The 23355-nt window shown below is 42.6% G+C and overlaps 1 protein-coding gene across 5 annotated transcripts in view; it reads left to right on the forward strand.

Moving 5' to 3' along the window:
• The first annotated feature begins 4836 nt into the window (after positions 1 to 4836).
• Positions 4837 to 23355, forward strand: part of GBF1 (golgi brefeldin A resistant guanine nucleotide exchange factor 1) — a 111376-nt gene continuing 92857 nt past the window's right edge. For all 5 annotated transcript variants that reach the window (XM_074874756.1, XM_074874757.1, XM_074874758.1 and 2 more), the window contains exons 1-3: positions 4837 to 5088; positions 10839 to 10944; positions 12239 to 12305. In XM_074874756.1, the coding sequence (XP_074730857.1) occupies positions 5081 to 5088; positions 10839 to 10944; positions 12239 to 12305 (181 nt within the window). In that variant the 5' untranslated portion in view covers positions 4837 to 5080. The remainder of the gene's footprint in view (positions 5089 to 10838; positions 10945 to 12238; positions 12306 to 23355) is intronic.

Here is a 23355-nt window from a genome sequence, read left to right on the forward strand (position 1 = left end):
AAGCTGAAAACCCCACTCAAGGTCTGCAGCAATGAAGGGACCATATTTTGAATCGCCCCCCTCTCCCTCCAAACCTTTCACCATCAGTAGCCCGGAGCAAATACAGTTAGTGCTTATTCTTTCAAGCAATAATGAAACAAAGGTATTTTTAGCTATTTCTCTTGGGCAACTGGAAATACGAACCAGCACTATGTCACAAGCTTGTTCCCTGTGGAGTGCAGTGTGAAGACTTTTGGATTAGACCACCCAGGGACCTGTACTAGGAGTCTTTCGTTAGGACAACCTTGGTGCAACTGCTGGACGGACCCCTGAAGGGTGTCTCTGGGAGGGAGTGCTCTAGCATTTGTTGTTGAAATGTAGTAGCAGATCTTGCTGGTTAGTGCCAAGACTTTCTAGCTGTAGTTCATCTTGTCGTGCCAGCTGGAGAATTCACTGCTGGGGAAGAGACCAAGAACTTCACCTGGGTTCAGGAGACAGATGTTACTATTTTATACAAGATAACAATGAAAAGGGGAAAAAAAAAAAAGCAAAAGCAAATGAATCCCAGAGTGAACCTGACTCACATCTTGGCAGAGAGATGGGATATGCAAAAGGAGGGAATTACTCAGCATCTTAGACATACCTCATTTTTCACCAGCCAGGAAGAGCTTGTTCTCAGAGAAAACCCTGTCTCTGTCACAGGCAAACCCAGTCCTCATGCTGGATGAGTCCACTGCTCTTGGATAGTAGCGGAATTCTTGATTGTTGATCATGGTTCCCATCTTGGTGTCTTTGATCTTTTAGCCATGCTGGGTCCATGCCATCAAATGCCTTGAAGATCAGGACTCGGGCTTGAATTTGGCTTGGCTTCCAAGCCAAAAGGTGGCCTAGGGAGCAGAGGGTAGGTTTGATGTGACTGTGGTAGCCAGGGCTCCCACTGTAGCATGCTCTTCTGGTTGGCATTTGCCAAGTGCTGTGGGCTTCATGCCCAGGTGTATCACATAGCTGTAGTCTAGCCAAGAGATGACGAAGATATGACTAACCGAGCCCGGGTTGCTCCTGCCAAAAAGGCATGGCTTGCTTCGGCCAAGAAGAAACAATGGAAAACATTACATTGGGATGTTCTTCAGGAGAGTTTCACGTCACCAGGAAGTGCAGGAGTGTTCCTGAGACGTAGGCTAAGTAGAGCAGCTGGCAGGGTATTTTAGCCTAAGGAGGCTGCTCTGCAGCTTCAATACGGTACTTTGTGTAGTTTCCGGAGAAGGGTTTTAATATTTTTGAGTGTCTCAATTCAGCTCCGTTGCTTCAGTTGTAGGTCCTGGCCTGAGCGCAGATTGCACCAGATGCAGCACATCAGTTTTCCCTTGGAGAGCCTTCAGCTGGCTTTGGGCTAGCCTCTACCTGAGCTTGTTCTGGAAAGGAGCAGCTGCTCAGAACCACTGCGTTTAGCATTCAGTAGCAGATTGGGGATGCTCAGCTCTGGGGAGAGTGGCTGCAAGTACCTTCTAGCCACAACAACTTCTTGTACTTTATGAGTCAACTCCCTCTTTCTGAGAACCCTTTTTCCGGAGACCTTACTAAGCCTCTGAGAAATAGCAAAAGCCTCCAAGAGGAGGGGATGGAAGTTCAACCTCTCTCAGACTATTTAACCTGCTGGAAAATTTCCGAGTTGCATGTGCCTGTGGGTCTGATATCTGGGCTCTGTGGATGACTGTGAACTGGCAGGGGCTGAGCAAGAGTAATGGACCATGCAAAGTCGGTCCCATCCATTGGTGCAGACTACAGAGGCAGAGGTGGTTGACAACATGGATCTGTGACAGTCTCATCAAAGGCTTGTGGGGAGCTGTCTACTACACTGGCAGTCTGGACCCAAATGAAGGCGGCTGGTGTACCCCATGGAGACACTGCTCTTTGCAAGGAGCTGACTACTCAGGTGTCTCAGATGAAAGCAGGTGAGCTGACCAGGTACCTGGGTAAGGCCTGAGGGGGTGATTGTCAGTCAGTTTGCAGCCCCTCCATATGATCCTTGTGGGCTGAGGAGGAATACTCAAGACAGATACGCTGCTGAAAAGCTGCATCTTTGCAGTGAGGATAAAGCCCAGCTTTCCTGATCAGAAAGCAGGTACCGGAGTGATTTGCATAGACTGTTCTTGTCTGATCTTTGGTTTCATTTTACCACACTGTGTGTAAGAGCCAGTGCATTATCTTGGGAATAAAGGGACAAGGGACTGTCCTGTGTCCTGGTCCTACACCTGGATCCTTTGGTGCAAACAGAGTGCTCCAATTTGCCCACACATGGCTTGTATACAGCTGTGCATCGCTCTGGCAAAGTGCTGCTGGATCAGGCAGTCCAGGAAACCCAGGTTTCCCCGCTGCTGCCGAGCTGGGGGCGTTGGTGCCGCACTGTCACATCAGCAGGATTTTCTGTGTGGCCAGGGCAGTGCTGGGCTGTCTGAGGGCTGACTAACGCAGTGCCGTAGTGCGTGCAAGTGAACTCTCTTCTCCCCAGGCAGTGCAGGGCTGTACTGTATTGTTTTTCTCTCCAGACAATGCAGTACTGGATTGTAAGTAAAAATGCAAAGCACATTGCAATGTTTGCTCTTTATTAATGCACTAAGATGCATTTCGGTGAAGCAGAAGGCTCCAGGCTGGCTCGGTTTCAAGCTCCGTGACAGGCTTCCATAAATAATACCATAGCAGGGCCCAATTCACCAGGTCAGACCGGATGGGAGCCTGCGCTGTGCACTGGAAGGGTCAAGAAGGCATGGAGAGGGCTCCAGTCCCTTCCCTGGCAGGGCAGGCAGGCTTGGCGGACCTGAACTGAGCTGCGCTGTGTGCAATGGCCATGCCAGCACCCAAAACCCCCTTCCCTGAGCAGTGAGGGAATGGACAGAGTGGCAGTGACAAACTCCTGTAATTTCCAAATGGCTGGCAAATACCACAGGGGCTTTAGCAGCTACTGGAGTGGAGAAGAAGGGAAGGAGAAAGCACTAGCAACTAATCTGCTTGTTCTGAAGACCTTCACTCATCGCTTAGGTGACCTTTGCAATCTCTGTGTGCTAGGTGAGTATTTGACTGCCTGTTTTGTAGCTAAGGAACTCAAACTAAAAACTGCATGTACCATGGCTGCAGCAGAGGCTGGGGTGGTATGTTTTAGCTTCCAAGCCCATGGTCAGGCCACTGGAACGTGCTGTTTCTTGTTCCATTTTTGGGGAATAAATGTGGCTGCTTAATGCAATTACAGCTTAAACTTCCAATGCCAAAGACTTCCTACATGTTACCAGGTAAAGTCCTGCTGAAGCAGTTTCCCTGGCCTCCAGCTGTCAGATCTGGGAGATAACAGCAATTTCAGTTTAAGATACATTGATTCTTGATCAGGCAATACTTGGGCAGCTATTCATGTGGAGAGGGAAGGATGTGGTGACTGCCATTTCCAGAGTGTCCCATCCCACAACACCCTCTCTGGAGTTTGTGCCCTCAGTAGAGGGACATGAAGATATCTGGCCATCTTTTAGGGTGGTGTTGGAGTCAGCCTCAGATTTGGGTTTGGCTGGCCAGGGAAGAGTTCTGCTGCACATTCCCTTGGGCCTTTGTCTGAGAACTTCACCCCTTTAGCCACCCTGCAGTAGAAGAAGTTGTTATTAGGACAGTGAATGAATACTTTTTGACCCTTTCACTTTTCCCTCACCTTCAGTTTGTTTTCCTTACAGACAGAGTGTAAGATTTTGGGGTAGTTGCTGCTTTGACCACACTAACACCTGCCACAACAGATCCCCAGGCTGACCTGTATGGCTAGGTAGCTGCAAGGACCTTCCATCCTCTGCCCCAAGTTCAATGGGCAGAGGCTTAAACAAGCAGAGCGACCCCTGAAAATTACTATTAAAGTACACTGCATTGACACTGGGGCGTAGACAGGGGAAGCGGCTGAGAAGGTTGGACCAGCACCAAGAATTCATGTGCTAGGTGCTGTACGGTTGCAAAACTGTGATTGCTCTTGCTGCAAACAGCTGGCCAATAAACTGGCTTCAAAGATCAGTTCAACCTCATTGTGGTCCCTGGCTGCCAGGCTATCTGGGCTGGATGAACTGAGGCTGTAGCACACAGCTCGTGTGCACAGCATCAGTTGTGTTCAGGTTTGAGGAAAGCTACCAGGTGAGCAGGACTGCGGAAGACAGAAAAGCTGCACGTGGCCCTTTGGGTGCTGTTGCGGGTATTCTCGTAACAGCTGCACGCCAGGTTTCATCCATTTGAATTTTCCTGTCTGTCCACTCAGGGCCTGGTCCCGGAGAGTTGTTCCCAACAGGAACAGTGCAACTGTGACCCAGGAGGTGCCCAGGAGGAAACGAGCTGCTGGCTGGGCACCACCTCCTACCCGGCTCCAGAGAAGCTGGGAGAAGCCATAGGAGCAAGCCGGGAAATTCTTGCAAAGCATGGAGGAGCGGCACTGCTGCAGCCACTGCTGTACCTTGCCGACAAGAGGTGGCTGGTCCGCACGCCGAGCGGCCGGCCCGGGGCGGCAGCGCCAGCCCAGCGCCGGGGGCGGCAGCCGGGAGGCCCCTCACGCCCTGGGGCGCGGCGTGGGCGGGCGGCCAAGCCCACAATGCCTTGCGAGGGCAGCCCTTCCTCCGGCTATCCCTCAACCGCCCTTGCTGCGCCCCGCACCGCAGGGCTCCTTCACGATTGGCCAGTGGTTATACTAGTTCTACCCTCTCTTCTCTCATTGGCTCTCTTTCGCTTGTCACAGGAGGGACCGCCTCCTCCGGTATCAGACCGAGATCCCATTGGGTACCTTAGGGAGCTGCCCGCCGCATCGTGCGCGGGTTGGCTCTCCGAGCCGTCCGTCGGTGTAGTAACCAGGCAGCGAGTTGCGGTGCGCCTGTTTCCACGTCAGTGAGAGCGCTGCGGAGCCGGTTTCGCTTGCCCGTGCCCGGGAGGACCCCGCGCTCGGCGGTCTCGCCGGGACTGCCGCCGCCTCCTGCTGCCGCCGGGAGGGAGGGAGGGGCGGACAGAGGGAGGGCCGAGCCCTCCCGCTCGCGGCGCCGCCCGCCTGACCGATATGTGAAGTGGCCGCCGCCGCGGGGAGCAGGCGCCGCCATTTTGGATGCGGGGGTCAGTGCCGGGCGGCGAATGCCTGTCGCGATACTGTCGCGACGTGGGGGCGGGCGGGAGGGAGGCTGCGGCGGGGGAACCGTGCGGTGCCGGCGGGGGGCGTGGATGGAGCCGAGGCAGCCCCGGGGGCGGGCAGGGTGCCGGGGGCAGGCCGCCGCGGGGGGTGCAGCGGCCGGCGGGGCGGCGGGGGTTGGCGGCCGCTCCCTCCGCCCCCGGCCGTGACGTGACACGCGTGACGTCCCGCCCGGGGTGCCCCACAGGGCGGGGGGCGGCCGGGCCGGGGGCGCTGCCTGGCCCTGGGCACCGGCCGGCAGCGGGCTGGAGCCGTAAGGGCAGGGCTCGGAGCGGGGCTGGTGGCCGCAGCGCCGCGCCCGGGGGGGCCGGGCCGGGAGGTGCCGGCGTGTCCTGCACCTGCACAGGCACCCGCTTACGTAAAAATCGGTGGAAACGGGGACCTTTCCCAGCATATAGCCAGCTGCTTAGCTGTTGCAGGAGGAAGGCTCGGAGCTAACTTAGGGTGTACGTTATGAGTTCAGCTGATACCATGTTTCTTAGTTTCAACATGTAAGCCCGATGAAGTAATCGGAAGGAGGAAAATCCCCCTCCCCGTATTTACCTTCGGTTTCATTCTTCCTCTGTAGTTTTGACAGATAAAAGTGAGCTGACTTCTCTTGATTCCCAGGCACTATCTCACTGTTGCAACTAAGTGCAGAGACTTGCAGAGAAGCCTGTCCCACCTTCCTTTCTGATGTGCCACCACTGTCATGTTACTGCTGCTTCTCTTTCAAAGGGTCTTGATTGCCCAGAATTTTGGTATCGCTGGACTGCACAGTTCATTGCCATACTTATGAATTAATACTTTTCTATTATTTTTGTCCAGACATTAGGACCTAGCCTTTGGAGAAACATCTTGAGTTCTCTGAAATTTTACTGCCTGTGATGTTTATTGCAGAGTAGCTATCACATGAAAAACCCAAGCAACTTAAATTTCGTGGTGGAGATTTATGTACCTTCCATGTGCAAATTACAAGGAAGAAAAGGTGCTCTTTCACTGTCAGCTGGGCTTCTGGGTAACCTAGCTATCTCTGAGTTAGGCAGGAATTGTTTGTGATTCAGAGACTGAAGGTGGTTGTGTGTTGTGTTTTGGTAGCAGTGTATTGTATCAGGACTTGAGTGGCCAAATCTAGGTCAGAGACCATATAGATTATGCATGCATTATCATAAACAGTGCAAATTTAGGTCAGCAGAACCTTACTTTGAAATACCGCCCTTCTTGCTTGTGTAGTGATTATGTTGTTTTTTATTATTGCTATTTACTGGAGTAGTTTCACTGGGCTTGAGTCAGTTACCATAGCTGAAGGCTAAAGTTAGTGATAGGAATAAGTGACTTGATGGAAGTCTGACAGACTTTGTCACTTCTGATGCTAACTCTTGCTTGTTTCCAGAGGAGTTGCAGACATTTCCCTGCAGGGGAGGGAATGCCTCCTAAAAGTGTATCTGAGATTTCTTATGGTAATACCCAGGAAAAATTTGGGTTCCTATGCACTGGAATATTTTGGGGTAGTGTGTTCCAGGATTGAGCTGTGGGGTGTTCAGTGCACATGTGAAATAACATTTGCAGATGTAAATCTTGTCAGTGTTTTTATATGAAGATTTCACATCTGATACTATTTCAGGCATCTCAGAATAGTGACAATTACTGTCCATATGACATTGCTGTAGACTGACAAGCATATGAATGTTAGATTTTGTTCTTTTATGGCATGCTCGGGCATCTACCCTTTTCCACTCATAGTGTTCCTAACCTTGTCAGCAGTGAGGCTGTGCATGCTAACAGCTTCCCCATGTCTGGTGGTGGCTGGGCAGCTGTGTCGTCTTGGTTTGGAGCTGTCATTTTCACTGTGCTGCCTGTTGGAAGCTCTGTGCAGGAGCCAAATCTGAGGACTGGTCTGCAGATTTAAGCAGATGTATGAACTGATCATGAGAAAAAACCAGGATTTTATGTAGGACTAACTGAAGAGATAAGGAGCTAAAAAGCATTTGAAATTTAATAGGTGCCTTTCCTGTTTTCTACATAACTCAAGACCACAGAACTTAATCCATTTGTTTCTGTACTGAGTCCACTATCCTGTGTTTGATTAAAGATTGTTTTCAAGAAAGGCATTCAGTCTTGATCTGAAGACGTCAAGAGGTGTCAGTACCATGGCTTTGTGAGGGAGATTGTTTCAACTTTTTGAATGATCTTCAGCATTAGTTCTGTTAACCTGTCCAACCAACAGTTATACACTCTCCCAGTCTTCAGGCCATACCTTTGTAACACTAAGCTTGAATTCATATTAACAATGTTTTTGTATGTTGTACAAACATTTTGTAGTTTTGCTTGATTTCCACCATGCTGTGATCATTCAGTGCTGGTCGGGTAAATCTTGTAACTTTCTCTTGCAGCTTCAGAGCATTAACTTCAATCGTAAAATTTCTTTCAATATAGTACACCTCTACTGAGTTCTAAAGTGTGAGCAGTTGTTGCTTGTGATGAAGATACAGGTGAAGGAATACATCCTGAAATTATCTGATAGTTTAAAAGGGGTAGACTTTGGGAAGTGCAGAGTTTAGAGAAGCTGTTTCCATTGCTTGAAATAAACTTTTAAACTCTTGCAGGGATGGATGGTGCTTTTGGTGGGTTTAGCTTACAGATGCATCTCTCTGAAAATAGTTGTCTGGCTTTCCCCCTTCCCCCAGTAATTATTTTCTGTTTCCTTTTCCAGCACACAGTTGCAGAGGTCCTTTGTGTGAATTAAGATAGTTGGCCATGGTTTACTTTGGAATGTGTGTGTGCTATTGCTTGGTTAACTGCAAGCTTAAATGTGAATCAGGATTTTCCCCTGTCTTTACCCAGTGTTTTTGGTGAAGTGGGCTGTATGTGTGATGTACAGAGATCTGAGACTGAATTTGTGTCTCCAGCATGACAGGTTAGTTCAGTTGCATTGGACCACTAAGTTTTTTGGCATGTGTAAAGTGAATTTTTGTACTTTTAAATAAAGCTGTATTTAATGGAATCTGCAGTGAGGAAAGGAGTGTGTTCTCATCAAGTCTTCTCAAATAGTTAGCAATGAAAGGATATAATTGCAAAAAAAATGCTTAAATTTTGCAGGATTTTGTCAGGAGAGCCCTGCCAAGCAACATGGGTTTTTTGCACCCTTGATAGAAAGGATCAGCACATTCAGTTTCCCAGCAGGTCAAAAGGAAAAGGTGTGTGTTGGAGGTTTGTGTCTATCTTCTTCATATTTTGCTGCTCGGAGATAGCATCAGGTTTGGGAACAGCTGAGCACTCTAAGTCTGCTACATTCAGGAAGGACTGAGTTGATCAAACGTTTCCATCCTGATTCTTTTAGGTTAAAAGTAGAGGAGAAGAAATGGGAATTCTACAAACAAATTCAGTAGTATGCAGAATAGTATTTAAGTTTTGGCATGGCTTTAAATATTGGCAGAACTATTGAGTATCTGTGTATGTGCAAGGCATGTGATACGTATGTCTGGTATTTCTTTACATGCTTTTCCAAATCAGGTTGGAGGAGCCTTTGTTTCCACGTCAGTTTGTTAGATGCCTGGAATGGTACTACAAAGTTTACATGCTCAGTATTGTTTTGTAACAGTGAAGACAAGAAAAACTTGAGCTTTGACAAGTTTGAATGTATAAAGTATTTCCCCAAAAGTACCTCTGTGGGCCAGAGTTTTGATCCCTGAAACTGCCTGTGTAGAAATATGGAAAATACTGGAATTACTGAAAGAAGAAATAAATGAGGAATTTTACGTGGAGGAGAAAATCTCCCATTAATGTCTTGGACTAAAACAAAGACAACATACTGAAGTAGAAAACATTGTGATCAAGGGTATTTTTATGCAATATTTCAATGCAGTCATATAAATAATATATGGAATTAGTCACTCTTGAGGACAGGAACATCTCTCAAGCATTAGACACACAAGTAGGAAGAATATCTGTGGTTCTGTTATATACAACTGTGGAGGGAGGATATAAACCTTTGTTCTTCAGGGCACAAGCAAATTTCTTGGCAGAACTATTTGTTTATTTTTCTGAATTATCTAGTAGTGAATGAGATAAACTATTGATCTGGTCTGTCATGGCAGTTCCTATATTATAAAATACTTTTGTCTTTGCTCCTAATTTATTGCGTAACACTTAGGACTGCCATTACATATAATTAATCTAATGAAGTAAGAAACAGTTTTGCCATAAGATTATTCACCCTATTGCAAACATATTAAAAAACAGAACAACAAATCTGATGTTCTGCCTTGATAAGGTATCTTTTTATAATATTTTGCTTTCTTTCCATTATTTACAGAGTCCTGAAGCAAATTAGTCTCTTTTACTCAGAGGATATTTGTATATTTGAAGTATTGATAATTCAAACACGTTAATTAACGTGAAGCCTGACAGATTTAGGATGTATGCTCTGAAATTTCTTTAGTGGTGTTTCTGAGGTCTGGAGTAATACACCAGAACTGTTCCCTTCCATCTTTGCTTTTGCTACATGGGCAAAAATCCTTCTCATATTCTCTGTGTTTTATTAACTGCCACCCCCACCCTCCCCCCAATTGAATCTTTAAAATGAGCCTGTCTGATTTGAACTGTTATGATCAATGTTTCATCTGTTTTCAGTCTTTTGCTTCCCTGTGGATGGCCTGTTGTGATTTCAAGCTGGATTCCTCATTTTCCTTTTGTATCTTCTGAAAAAGTCTCTTAACTTGGCTAGCATTTCACTAAATCCTTCTAATTTGCAGACATGGTATCATCTGACTCTGTGGCCTCTTTATAAGTCCTGTTTATTCTTTATAAACAGTTGTGTCTGTTCCTTCCCCTCCATTCTTATTTCTTTGTGCTTGCCTGTATCTGGCTATAGCTAGTATAGAGGAAACAATCCTGTAGTAATCCACTCTTTGTTTCTTTTTCTCAGACCATTACAAATATTTCTTGCTTGTAAAATTTTTCCCCCTGTCTGGCTCTCTTTCTGGGTACATCAGTTTAAGTTTTTCCCTGTAAGAGCTCAGGCTATGTGAGAGTAAATGTCTGCCTTTAGCTTTCTCACTTTTTCTCCCCGTGTTCCATCCAATTGTCTCTAGTTTTGCTGATTTCTTTGTGGGGTCTTACCCATGCCTTTTTTTCACTTGCCTGCTTTCTTGAAAGCTTTTTTTCATGAAGCAAGTGTGAAATCAACATCTGTTACAAGTTACTTTATTTTGTCAAAGTTTAAAGTTCCAAAGACTTTTGCTCTGGACAGCTTATTCAAGCCACTGATGCTTATTTAACAGAGTACAAGATTGGCTTTGTGTTCTGTGTAGAGCTGCAGGACTTTGCATAAGTGCCGGACATGTGTGTGTTATTGCATTGTCATGGATGTCTGTCCTGGTACCCTAACACTTTGTCCTTCTGTGAACTTACACAGACTGGAGAAAAAATGAGAAATGTGCCTTGGCAAAGTTGTCTCTTGCTTCACAGATACCCTGTTATAACTACGTGTTCTCATGGTCTTGAAAGCACACTCTGTAGAAAAGCGTCTTCCTTTTGACAAAATAACTGTATTTGTGTGCATGCACAAAACAATGATCTGAAAGTGTCTTGCATCTCTGAAGGCCTCCTGCTTGACTAGGGCCAACTTGATGTTTTATCTGAGGAAGAGAATGATTCTGAGGGGCTGGAGGTTAATTTGAATTACCTTTGTTTTCAGGATTGTCAGGATGGTGGATAAGAATATTTACATTGTACAAGGTGAAATCAACGCAGTGGTGGGAGCCATAAAGCGTAATGCCCGATGGAGCACTCACACACATCTGGTAAGTTACCTTGAATTGTTGCTACATGTTCACCTATGGCAGAAACCACCTGGTTTAGGAAAGTGCGTCCATTTTTTTTTTTTTTTTTTTAGCACTCATTATAGTACTTTTGTAAGTAAAGTTGGAATAACTTTCTACATTGTTTCATACTGAGTGGCTTTGACTTCTTGTGTGCCAGCGACTGTAAGGAGTACAAAGCTAGAAATCTACCTATATACCCTGTAAACAAACAAAAACCCCTATGTTGTATTCCACATGGGAATCATCTCAGCCAACCATCTCAGTTAGACTTTTATCACCTGGTATGTCAGAGATTTTGAATATATGGTGTTATTTTATTTAGCACAATGTTTTTATGTATCTTTTGTACCCTCTTAGAGAAGACAGTCTTCATCATGAAAGCCATGAAATAAAAACTGGGGAAGTTGTTATATATAGGGTATTTTTTAATTTTTCAGATGTCATAGTATCTTTTTTCAGCTCTGTGACTTTTGTGACTGCTAACTATATTCCTGACTGAAACCTGTTTTGTTAAAAGCCATTAATACAGTGTTTCCAAGTCTAATGATACATTGGTCAGTTTATGGCTTCCACAGTGTAAATGTGTGCATGTGGTGTACTGTATCTGTGGTGCATTTCAGAATGTCACATGAATAGCAGATGGCTGTCATCCTGCACAAGTGGTTTCAGTTCGTCAAAGGGCAGGGCCGTTTTTCTTTCTAACAGGCATTTCTACAGTGGAGCTCACTGCCACCCAGTAGGAGGTACACAGCTTGGAGAAACTGCTGCTCCTCCTTATTTTAATATCGTAAAGACAGACTAAGGCTAAAGGATGCAGCTATTCATATAAATTTTGCACTGTGATTCTTTCTTCAAGTTATTTTAATGGCACCAAATGTCATTGTATTTCTGTTCCCATTACAATCTGCATAGATTAACATTATAGCAAATCCAGATGAGCCATTTCAATATGGTATGAGGTAGATTTGCTCTGAAATTTATTGAACAGCGGAAGGCTAATCAGAAATACTTCTAAGGACAATAAAACCAAACCAGAATGCTCAGTCTTGAACCTATGCTTTGACATTTGAGCTGTATGACATTGGGGAGCACTAGCAGGAAAATAAAAATGCTTCTCCTGATTTTGAGGGAGTAAATGCACTGACAGTGATAAATTCAACCCATGGTACTTTTCTGAGTAGTGAGGTGAGGTCTTTACAGACCCATTATTAAGATTTGTCTTCAGGAATATGTTTGCCTCATTAATGACTTCCTTCCTATATATAACCTATAGGATGAAGAAAGGGATCCCCTGCTGCATAGCTTTAGCCTCTTAAAAGAAGTGCTGAATAATATAACAGGTAAGCTTATACAGAAATCAGCAGGTATGTGTACTTGCTTAGGCTATATGCAAATAAATGTACAGATACACTTATTTAGTATCCAGAGGTCATATATTAAATAACAAGAGAAAAGCAAATATCTATGTACTTTTAGACAAATAATACCAATGTAAACTAGTACACAAATACCACTGCTACCGCTATCTGGAGAGATACATATGTGTGTGTGTGTGTGTATATATAGATATATTTGTGTGTGTATATATACAGACATATTTTTATATACAAATATGCATGTTTCTTCAATATAGTGAAGCTTGTAGTAATGTGAAATCTGGTGTATTATTATGCATAGTCTTTCTGTGCTTTGTTTATGCTTTCTGATCTGTGAACGATGGGAAAATCTGCTTAGAAAGTAGCCTACCATTATCTGTTTTCTCCTCACATTCTTTAGTTTGTTGGTTTTCATCTGTTATCAATAGTAAGTGAAGCACAGACTTCACTTTCCACTGGGGTCTCTTGAATCTTGAAGTGAAAGGCTTACTTTGTGACCAGTTACACTGAAAGGAACTGGAAATCTATAATGATTACAGAAGTAGAACACAAGGCTGTAGTGTGTATTCTGACCAGATTTTTTTCTCCCAAACCGTTCTTCTCCCCTTTCCCTCCACGTTTTCTCTTTCTGTAGTTTTGGGAGTGATTGTTTAAGTGTAACCTAAGTATGTGTTGAGGGTCTGGAAGTGAGGCTAGTCCTGAGCTGCATGTGGCATTCTGCTGGTTCTTTGCAGGATTTGTCTTACTGATTGTAATAGTTGAAAGTAAGCTTTATTGCTGGTCCCTTTATTACAGTGAGTATTCAGAACTGCACTCAACTTAAGTTTGAGATGAACTTTTTGCATTTCTAATTGCAAAGCTTGCCCATTCTTGTGCCAGTTCTGCGTCTGGAATCACATAAAAAGTATGTTCCCCAGAAGTACAGTACCACTTCTAGGTGCTGATGAAAGGTGCTGAGGACACATGCCAGTTCTGAGCCCTAATTCCTTACTCTTCTGTGGCTGTCTGTAAGTGTAATGCTTTACTTTTCTTTGCCAGGTGAATGTCCCTTGGTTGTGAGGAAGACTCTTCTGTCAGGTCATGACATCTTAGGGAACTCCTGCACAGCTTGCATTTCTGGACAGGATCTTTGTTCTGGCTGTTATGCTATACCCAGACTATGTGATAGTCTGGATTTGTGGGGTTTTTTTGTAAGCTCGCTCATTTAATGTAGGATATGCATACAGTCACCAAAAGTGTTCTGGGAGGAAATCTTCATTCTCTCCCTTCTTATTTTAAATATAACATTTTATTTAAAATAAGACTCCTGAAGTTCTTTGTCATTATTGCAAATATCTATTCTCATCAACAAGAGCAGGGAATGTCAGGATGCTCAAATAAATGCAGTATGAGTAAATGTCAGGGACTGGCCATTTATCTAGAGTAGCTAGATGCAATGTGATGTTGACTTGTTGGGGAAAAAATGCAAGCCTACTATCTGCTTGTGTTCGAGAAAGTTTGATGTACTGAGAGGTTCAGAGACTCTCTGCGAGTATTAGTCATCATGTAAGTGTGGCTCATGCTGAGATAATAATTGCTTATATGTGGTGATGATAGCATGTTAGTTTGACTACATGGGTTCTTTTAAACAGGTAATTTCAGCTTCAGTGACTGCTATTTATTGACTAGTGTCTTGAGATAGGACATCATTGCTATGCTCTCATTTTTTTCAGTTTTAGACATGGACTGGTTCCCAAGCAATATTCTGAATGATATAGAGTCTCCTGCCTCATCTTCCAGGCAATGAAAAGTCCAAGCTTAGGTTTTTTTGTGGGTGGGTTTTTTGGTGTGGTGTTTTTTTTTTTTTCTTTTTCCCCTAGACCTTCTTTTCATGTCTCTTTCATTAGCTCATGGAAACGCATTGCTTTTATATTTAAATTTATTCAAGCTGTAATCTTTGACATTTGAGTTAGCTTTTAGTACAATTTTGCATTTATAGTAATATATATTATGTATTTTCTCAATCCCCCAAGAACCCATTTTAATCTGTTCCGGATGCAAATTTCAGGCTGCCTTGTCCCATCTCCCCTCTTGCTCTCGCCCTCCCTTCCCCTCCCCCATGGAGCATGTTTGATCAGGTGTGGCAGGCATATCCACTGTCAAGCTGCGCCCTTTATATTAGTCAATATTATCCTTCCTTCCCTCCCACTCCCTTCATTCTCCTCTGGGCTTTACCAGTTGATTTATAATTTTGGAATTCTCATCGGAGTCTGTAATACAGTTTGTTCATTATTTAACCAAAACCTGTTTAATGAGCAAAGAGAGGCAATGTAAATGTTAGGCATGTTGCAGTGGAGTACCTTTTGTTCTCCTCTGAGCTAGTGGGTATTAACTCTGTCATGACTGTGATGCTGAAATACCCTGGTCAAGGGTATAAAGATGCACCGTATGCCTCCAGGAGCTAAAGATTCCCATTTCAAAGTATTGCTTCTCAAGAGTAACTGAATTACATAACGTGTTTTATTTGATTACCGAAATAGTAAAAGCTTGTCTGCAACTAAGTAGTGGCATCCCATCCCACTGTATGTCTAAATGGGCTCTGGGAGGAAGCATCTAGAGAACATGCTGTTGCTGAGCACAAACAATCCTGTGGTTATGGCAAGAGTAACTTCACTTCTATAGTTCAGCATACCTAGCTAAGGGCCTTGGACCTGAATTATGTGGAATGATGTTGCTCTTTAAAATTCTGACAGAGAAACTTAATTTCTGTGGCAATTTTATGTAGATTTATAAAAACAGATTAAAAATTTGAAAACGAACATAATGTCTGCTTTGATCCACTATCATTTGATTTATTGTATGCCATTTTTACACTTCTGTGGGCTGCATATATTTTAATTATTGTTGATAGTAGTTGCCTGAAAAACAGAAAGGAAAAATAGAGATTCTGTCGTCTTGAGTGATGCATAAGTTACTCCAAGATAAATTTAATAGCTGAATGCTTGTTGTACTAAGATAAGCACCATAAGCCTAAGTTTGATGTGGTGTCTTGTATTTCCAGTGTTTAGAAAAAGCAAAAATTGGTGTCCTGAGTTATGACCATATGGAAGCAGTGACTATCAAGCTTTGTCCATGCATGCAAAAATTGAAATACAACTACATCTTCAAAGGTTATTTTAAAACAGATGGAAACCTTAGTATTGATACAAGTTTGGATCTGGGGTCACTGTCACCACGACTTGCATTTAACTGCTTTTTAAAGTAAGCTGAGTATCTAGAAAATATGTCTGGATGTTGAAATATTTGTTCATTTCATCAGTTTTGTTATGAATTTAGGTCAACAAAAGGAAGCTTCTTTCTGACATCCAGTGATAACTGAGCATCTTCTCTTTCATGAGTGTTTCCAATTTAGGATGCCTCTGAGCTCACTAGGGAGAGGTTTTATAACCACAAATGGCTGGAAATATGAATTAATTATAAGCCTGCTTTTCCATGATCTGATGAGGGTTGGGTTTTCTTAAGTTTTGCTGTGGCTGTTGAAGTCTTCAGACCATTCCAGTATGATGTGGAGGTAAAAGCAGGTACTTTCTGTAGTCATTCTCCTCATTGCAGAATTTGTGCTTTGCTGTGACTGGAGGGATGAGTCAGTAACCAGGATTTTCATGACCGAAGTACTGCTTACTGGTGTGTAGGATGGCTTTAGGACTGAATGCAACTGCCTTGTACAAGTCAGCACTGCAATGGGAGAAGCAGGTGTTTGTGGAAAGTGTGTGCATCGAGAGTCTATTTAAATAAGGTTTAAACTAGGTAAACACACCTGTGAAGAGGTGCCTGTGTATATTTTAGGTCCATGAGTGCCAGACTGGAAGGTTTGAGTCCTTTTATCCTCTGGTGGTTCAGAGTTAGTGCATTTAAACAGAAGCTGCAAAGTAAGCTGTTAGAAGCACTCTGATTTCATGCACATTCATGACATTTTAAATGAATGCTTGTACAGTGGGTTCAGAAGAATCTTTTCATGGCTTATTTCAGACAAGAAGCTGCTGCAAATCTCCATCTTTAGAGGGTTGGCTGGGGCATTAAGAGTTGGCTAAAGGTCAAATGACTGTAACCGTAAGAGAACCTTTGCCCAGTGTACTGACTTAATATACTTGTTACTGTAGCCATCAGTTTTTTGGTATGTAGATTTGATTGCACAGTCATTTTCCTCGTGTCTGAGCTCTGAAAACTCAGTTTTTAAGGAACATCTGAAATTCATACAAAACAGTACAGTTTTATCCTGATTTGGGATTAATGTCTGAACTTTTTCTGAAAGATCTAGTTTTAAGAAGTGGTAAATTGGTAGTAAATAAATATGTGGCCTATTCTCAGTGCTACTGCAGTGCTATTGAACAGAATCTGGGATATTCATTGTGGTCTATTCAAGTTAAGAAATCAGAAAAAATAATTTTTTTTTTAAAGTAGCATAGGAATTAGATTATATGGATGTGTGATGTATAGTGCTGCAATGCTTGTTACTTTGCACTTGGCAGATAAAAGCAATACTGTGTTTATTTATTTATTGAGTTTCTGCAGGAAGTGCCTGGACTTATTAGCAAATAACAAATACTGATGAACTGTAAGCTGTGATACTTCTCCCTTTGTTTGCATTGAAGGATTGCAATGTTATTTAGAGCAGATATTAAAAAAACCCCCACCACCTAAGTTTTTTTTCTGTTGCGTATCAACTTCATATAAAAGATCTAGAAGACTCTCTGGTCTCCTAGATTATGTCTGTTCCTGTGATAACTTTAAAAAAAACCCCATGGTTTTTACTTTTTTTTTTTTTTTTGAATAACAGCTATCCATACATGTTAACTTGGTATTTTGGAAGACCAAGCAACACAGGCTAACATTTAGCTTTTGGTGTATTCTCTATAAAATTTTTAAGAAGAATGGAAAGGGTGTAAGAAAGGTTAGGAAATTGGTAGAGTAAGGTTTCTTTCATAACTTTAACTCAGCCTCACTCTAATTATTGGATGGCAATACAGTTTTAGTCTGTATCGAGTGACCTGACACAGCGTACAGAAATGGTAATTAATTTCTCGTAATATTCTCTGTCACTTTCTTACTATAAGAAATATGAAGATTACGGTGACAACCTTAATTTGATGCTTTGCTTGCAGGCTGAATCCAGACTTGATTTTTGCGAACTGTGTTCAGATGATTCAGTAAAAGTTGTCATTTTAAAAGCAAATTCCTAGTCTTCATGAATGCAGACATCCTTCCAAGTGCACAGAGAATGTAAACCAAAGCTGCAGGTAGTTCCAAATACTCTTTTTGAGAGAGAGTAATCTTCTTTTTAATCTCACTGTAGCATCAAGTGATTCAAATGACTGTCTTATAGCTGGGGTCTTTGAATTTCCCTTAGATAATAAGCTTCTATTTATATTTTTGGCATAGATTTTCTTGGTGTTGATGGAGAAGTAATAAACCAGACTTTTCCCAGGTAGTTGCTAATTTTGTGCTTTACTTTCTAAGCAATTTTCCTGAAGTGACAGTAATGTGCCCCAAGAATGGTAGCTGCACTGGGAGACCTGGGATGTGAATTTATCAAGCCCAAAACTGATACCAAAATTGTCATAATTTCACTTAAGATTTAGTTTATTTTCTATATAAAAGAAGAAAGAGAAGGAATGTGCTTGAGGAATAATAACTGTTAGTATTTGTGAGGCTTATAAATGCACCGAAATAAGCACCATAACTTTTTTTATTGGGTGAGGGACAGTATTTACGCAGAGTGGGTGTGAGATGTCAGGTGTGGATGGGGCTGCTCTGAACTCTGATTGATTCTTTTGAATTTTACACTGAGGCCTTCAACATAGGTTACTGAATGAAATTGGGACTCCTGAGAAGGGGAAGCCTGTAATGGAGAGATTGTATAATTAGAACTGAACAGGCAGAAAGGGCTAAAGTGTGGCTGTGTAGCATCCTTAATTCAATAACTTTTTAGCTCTCGTGTTCATCTTCTATTTTGTGTTTGAGTAATAAGAAACTTACTGAATAAATTCAAAAGAAGTGGAGTGACTCTGGGGATATCTAGAGCAAAAAAAACCAACCAACCCACTAAGATAGTCTTCACACAAGGTATTTCTGCATTCCTCTTAAAGTCAGGACATCTGAACTGTCCCTTCTGCAGTCCAGCACCACCACCTTTGCAATACCACCTAAACATCCTTTTAATGCAGTTCTTTGGGTGCAATTTAAGACTAGAGCTTGGAGCTTAGCAGGCTTCCATCTGTGCATGGCTAATGACTGGCAGGTACAGGCAGGAGGTGGTGCTGTTGGAAGGAATTGTTTCCTGACCCCTAATCCTTAAGGGCCCAAGGATTTAGATGGACAAGCACTCCTGGCTGTTGCTTGGCAGGGTTCCCACAGTGGGCTTGTTCTGTAACACCAGCCTTCTGTTACTACTGCAGGGCTGGGCTCTGAAGAGCTGCCACATGTGCACAGTGCGCAACTGACTCTCTCTTGTTCCACACTTGTTGAGCAATTGCTTTCCCACTTGTTGGGCACTCCATTATTTCCTTCAGTTACTGCTTCTGTGTGAAGTGGAGCCATAAAGGAAATGGCCTAATGTACTTACATTAGAGGGCAATAAATTGCAGTTTGAGTTGGTAGAAAGGCAGTACCAGATGCTCTGTTGAAGTTAAGGTTCCTCTTAAGTCATCCATGGAGGTTATATTCCAGGTTTTTTTGATGATGATGTCTTTGTTTTGGGCAAGACTAGTTGAAAGGAATTGTGGCCAATTAAGAGACATTAAGGCTATTTGCATTATTATAAAAACCTTCTGGAAGTAGGAGTGTATGTGAAATTGCTGAATTCCAGTAGAAGTTTATTAAATTTATAGCTCTTCTGTTCTGTCACCTTTCCTTCTTTTAACTGTCTTCTCTCTTTGCTAACTGCTGCCATCTAACCTGTTAAAAACAACGTCTCAAAGGTGATTTGCTTCAAAGAAGCACTAACTTGTGTCAGAAAGTGCAGATGTATATATAGTTGCATAATATGTAATAGGACTGCCAAGATGCATCGGTCATACATACACAACAAGCAGAGTGAAGCATTCCTCGCCTCAGAGTTTGTAGCTTAAGAGGGTAGAAGCAGAGAGAAGTCATTAAGTATACAAAGTTGTTAAACACTTGAGGGTTTTTTTTTAACGACTACTTCCATTTGTCTTCAAATACACTGTTGTTGGCTGATCCCTAATACAGTTTATAGCAAGATGTGAGTTTGAAGGAGAGGCTTGAAAAAAGATTCAATTGGGTAGAATGCACTTTTTACCTGAGTAGTGCAGGGATATGTGATAAAGTGCTGCTTCTCTCAATAGTGTGGAAGAAAAAAGCCAGCAGGAAGAGAGGTGGAACATGTGGGATTTAAAAGTAAGTATAAAAGTAGCAAAGTAATGGAGAACATTGTTATTAAAATAGCAAGTTGATTGGTTAGGGAACATTAATAGTGATGGATGTGCAGTTGGTGACTTGCCCATTTGAGGTAAATTTGCAAGAGCTTTTTCTTTTTACGGTAACTGTACCTAGCTTGTCTGCTATCTGAGTGTTGTGAAATAGATTATTGCTGAAGGGTGTTGGGTTTTTTAGCAATCAGGAAAAAAATTAATTTCTTCCAGCATGTTATGGACCTCCTCATTTGAAGTTCTTAAAAAAAATTCAGATGGATAGTCAAGATCTTGCTTTTGTAATTTGCCATTAGAAAATCATACAAGGCAGCAAAATTGTCCAGGAAAGAGCTATAAAACTTACAGCTGCATGCAGTCTTGTGAAAACTCTTATCACCTCTTAGATGACATGATTTTAACTTGCTTTACAGCACCTCTAAAAGCTACAAAGAAGAGAAAATTTGGTATATATTGCCTATAATACAGTGGCTTAAAGGTAGGGTCTGAGGTCTTGTGATATGATGGATTCTGAGGTGAAAGAGATGGAAATGTCATGTCATGGATGAGTTTGAAGTGTATTTATTCCAGTGTTGGTGGTATCAACAAATACTTTCTGGGGAAAAACTTTGGGAGTGAATGGAAATCTGTGAATTCATTAATAGAGTGAGGAAGGCTAAATTGTGAGTGAGTTCAGTAGGGGCAGTCAATCAGTACCTGTCATCACAAAATTGTAGGAAATAAAACCCATCTTGAGACGGAACATCTATCAACTAACCATAGTTATTGTAGAAAACGGATAGATCTAAATAAGTATTGTATGATGTACTGTACCCATGTGGCTTGGAAATGCCATTGGAAGTGTTAAAGCAACTTGCTCTTGCTTTGAACTCCTAATTATATTTGGACATTTGTTTAGAGGTTTGAGCCCAGAGGGCAACTGAGTGCCACACAGCTTTTGACTCATACCTTCCCCTCCAAGCACTGGGAAGGAGAAAGTGCAGCAAAAGGCTCAGAAATGGAGATAAGGACAGGGAGGGGTGTCTTACCCATTCACAGGCAAAAGACAGGCTCCTTAGGGAAAGAAGAAGAGCATAACTTTAATTCAAAACACCAACAGCAACACTTAACAGACAGAATGGGACCATGAGAAACTTACCATATCTTAAAAACACCTCCCCCCACCCCTTCTTTCTTCCTGAGTTCAGCAGGGGATGGAGGTTTTTGGTCAGTCTGCTGCTCTTTCCTCCTGAGCCAGGGAAGCACTTTTCTGCATTCTTCTCCCTGCTCCACGTGGCATCCGTTCTATGGGAGACAGTCCTCCACAAACTTTCTCTGTCATGAGTCCTCCCCACAGGATGCATTCTTCTCGAGATGCTCCGACGTGGGTCACCTCCACGTGTTGCAGTCTTCCCAGTGCTGAACTACAACAGTGGGAGCTGCCTCTTCCCACAGAGTCCCAGGGATCCTCCACAGGCTGTGGGTGAATCTCTGCTCCTCTGGTGACTTCCATGGGTGGCAGCAGGGGGGTGGCCCTGCTGTCTCGCCACAGGATACAGGGGGGCTCTCTGCTCTGGCACACGTCCCCCTCTTCCACCTCCTTCCTTCCACTGACCATGGTGTTTCCTATACATGCCCTTCTTGTAACTCCTCCTCACAAGTCCCCAACCCTCTCTGAGATTCCCCTTCTTAAATACATTATCACAGAGGTGCAGCCACCATCACTAATTACCTCGGCCTTGGCCAGAGGTGGGTCTGACTTGGAGCTGGGGGAGCTTTTGAGAAGCTTCTCACAGGGGCCACTGCTGTAGCCCCTCCCCACTATCAAAAACCCTGCCACTCAAACCCAGCGCAAGTTTAAGGGCATGGATAGGCACTTGAACTTCATGAAATTAATGTGTCTGTGCTCTTTGCATGGTGCAACTGGGAAGTTAAAATTTGTCAGTTAAAACTACTTTTGCATTCAAGCACATTGTGAAAGAGGAGGTATATAGTTATGTGACAATTGAGGAACAGGGCAAGACATTATAACAAAAAAAAAGACCGTGTGAGATGGGTAGAAATATAAAAGTAAAACATGTTAGATGAGAGCTTGCACGTATATACAATAGAACTAAAGTTTGGGGTGATACTGGCTTTAGCTATCCTGCTAAAATGAATAGATTGATAAATTGTTTCCATGACAGCTTATGCTAATGTAGTTTGCACTATAATTACAATTGTAATACTCAAGGGGTGCACTTGATTAATGCTTGTTAGCGGAGTATGTTAAAATTCTTCAGTGATAGTGGTACTTTGATCCTCTATCTATACCCTAATATAAGCACTTCAGAAGTTCTAAATTCCAGTTCTGTCCTTGTGGCAGTAAGCTGAAACTTATTCCTAGCCATATTGAAACAGTAAGTTGTAAACAGAGCAGTCTTTCAGAAAGTGTGTGCTGCCTTTGCTTGGTGCAGAAGGCTAAATGCTTACATGACTGTCATTCTCAACATGTGTGCTACTTAAATGAGATGAGAGACTTCAAAACAATGCTGTTCACTTTCGATTGGGTTTAACTTAATTCTGGGAGGAAGTCTTTTATTAAAATGTGTCTTTGGGCCCCATTACTTTTCAGCAAATTGTCATTTTTCTTGATACAGTGACAAAATCTGCGAAGTGGCTGTTGAATTAGATTCCTTTTACCTCTTGATCAACTGCTTAAATAATTTAGGTGGCAAATTGTAAATATGAGGTATTGTTGAAATAAATCAAGATGTGGTTGTTATCTTGATCATGGCATATTGAAGGAGAATGGTCTATTAGATCTGGCATAGCCTAGGGGAAGGGCTTTATTCTAGAAATAAAATGAGTGGCAGTGGTAAAATATGGTTGTTTATGTAAGCATCTTTAGTAACTGCACTTAGGAACTTGGCCGTTCTTCAAAGTGGGATTACACAGTTTATAGTGGCCTGTAATAGTTCTGTAATAACTAAGATGGCTGTCATGGCAGCATGGAAGGAGACATCATTAGCTGGTTTTCACTTCAGTCTGAGGTTTTCACATTTGTCATTCAGAAATACTATGTTTTCCTTTGCACACTCAGCTCTTAATTAAAACATTTGTTTTTTCAGTGTCTGAAGTGCAAATATATTCAGTCAGATTTAAGATTTAACAAGCATCACCAAATTTTACTTCTGTGCTTCCCTTCTCTTAAATACATTCTGCCTCAGTATGAAATCAGCGCTTCGGATGCGATCAGGCTGGTACAGAGAGTGGGGAGAATACAGTCCTGGGAATATTTACTTTGGTGGTGATGTTGATGATGACCACAAAAGTGTAGGAAATATGTTTACTCAAATATTTACCCATCTGTTAAAATATGGTCAGCAGGAAGTGACTTTTTCAGTTGAAACAGGAGTACTGTGATATTGTAGGAAGACTAGATTTTGATTTGGCAAAGAGATCAGTTCTAAACAAAAAACTTTTCTGAAAGTGTGTGACTTCTTTGCGTGATACAGGAGTCTGAATACTTTCATCATGAAGGCTTCTGCCTCATTAAGGACAGAAGGGAAGACATATCCATGTTTGGTAAATAAAAAAAGTATAACGTTTTCTTGGGGAAAAGGCTT

Source organism: Strix uralensis, chromosome 7 (assembly GCF_047716275.1).
Source record: "Strix uralensis isolate ZFMK-TIS-50842 chromosome 7, bStrUra1, whole genome shotgun sequence".
Classification (NCBI taxonomy): Eukaryota; Metazoa; Chordata; class Aves; order Strigiformes; family Strigidae; genus Strix; species Strix uralensis.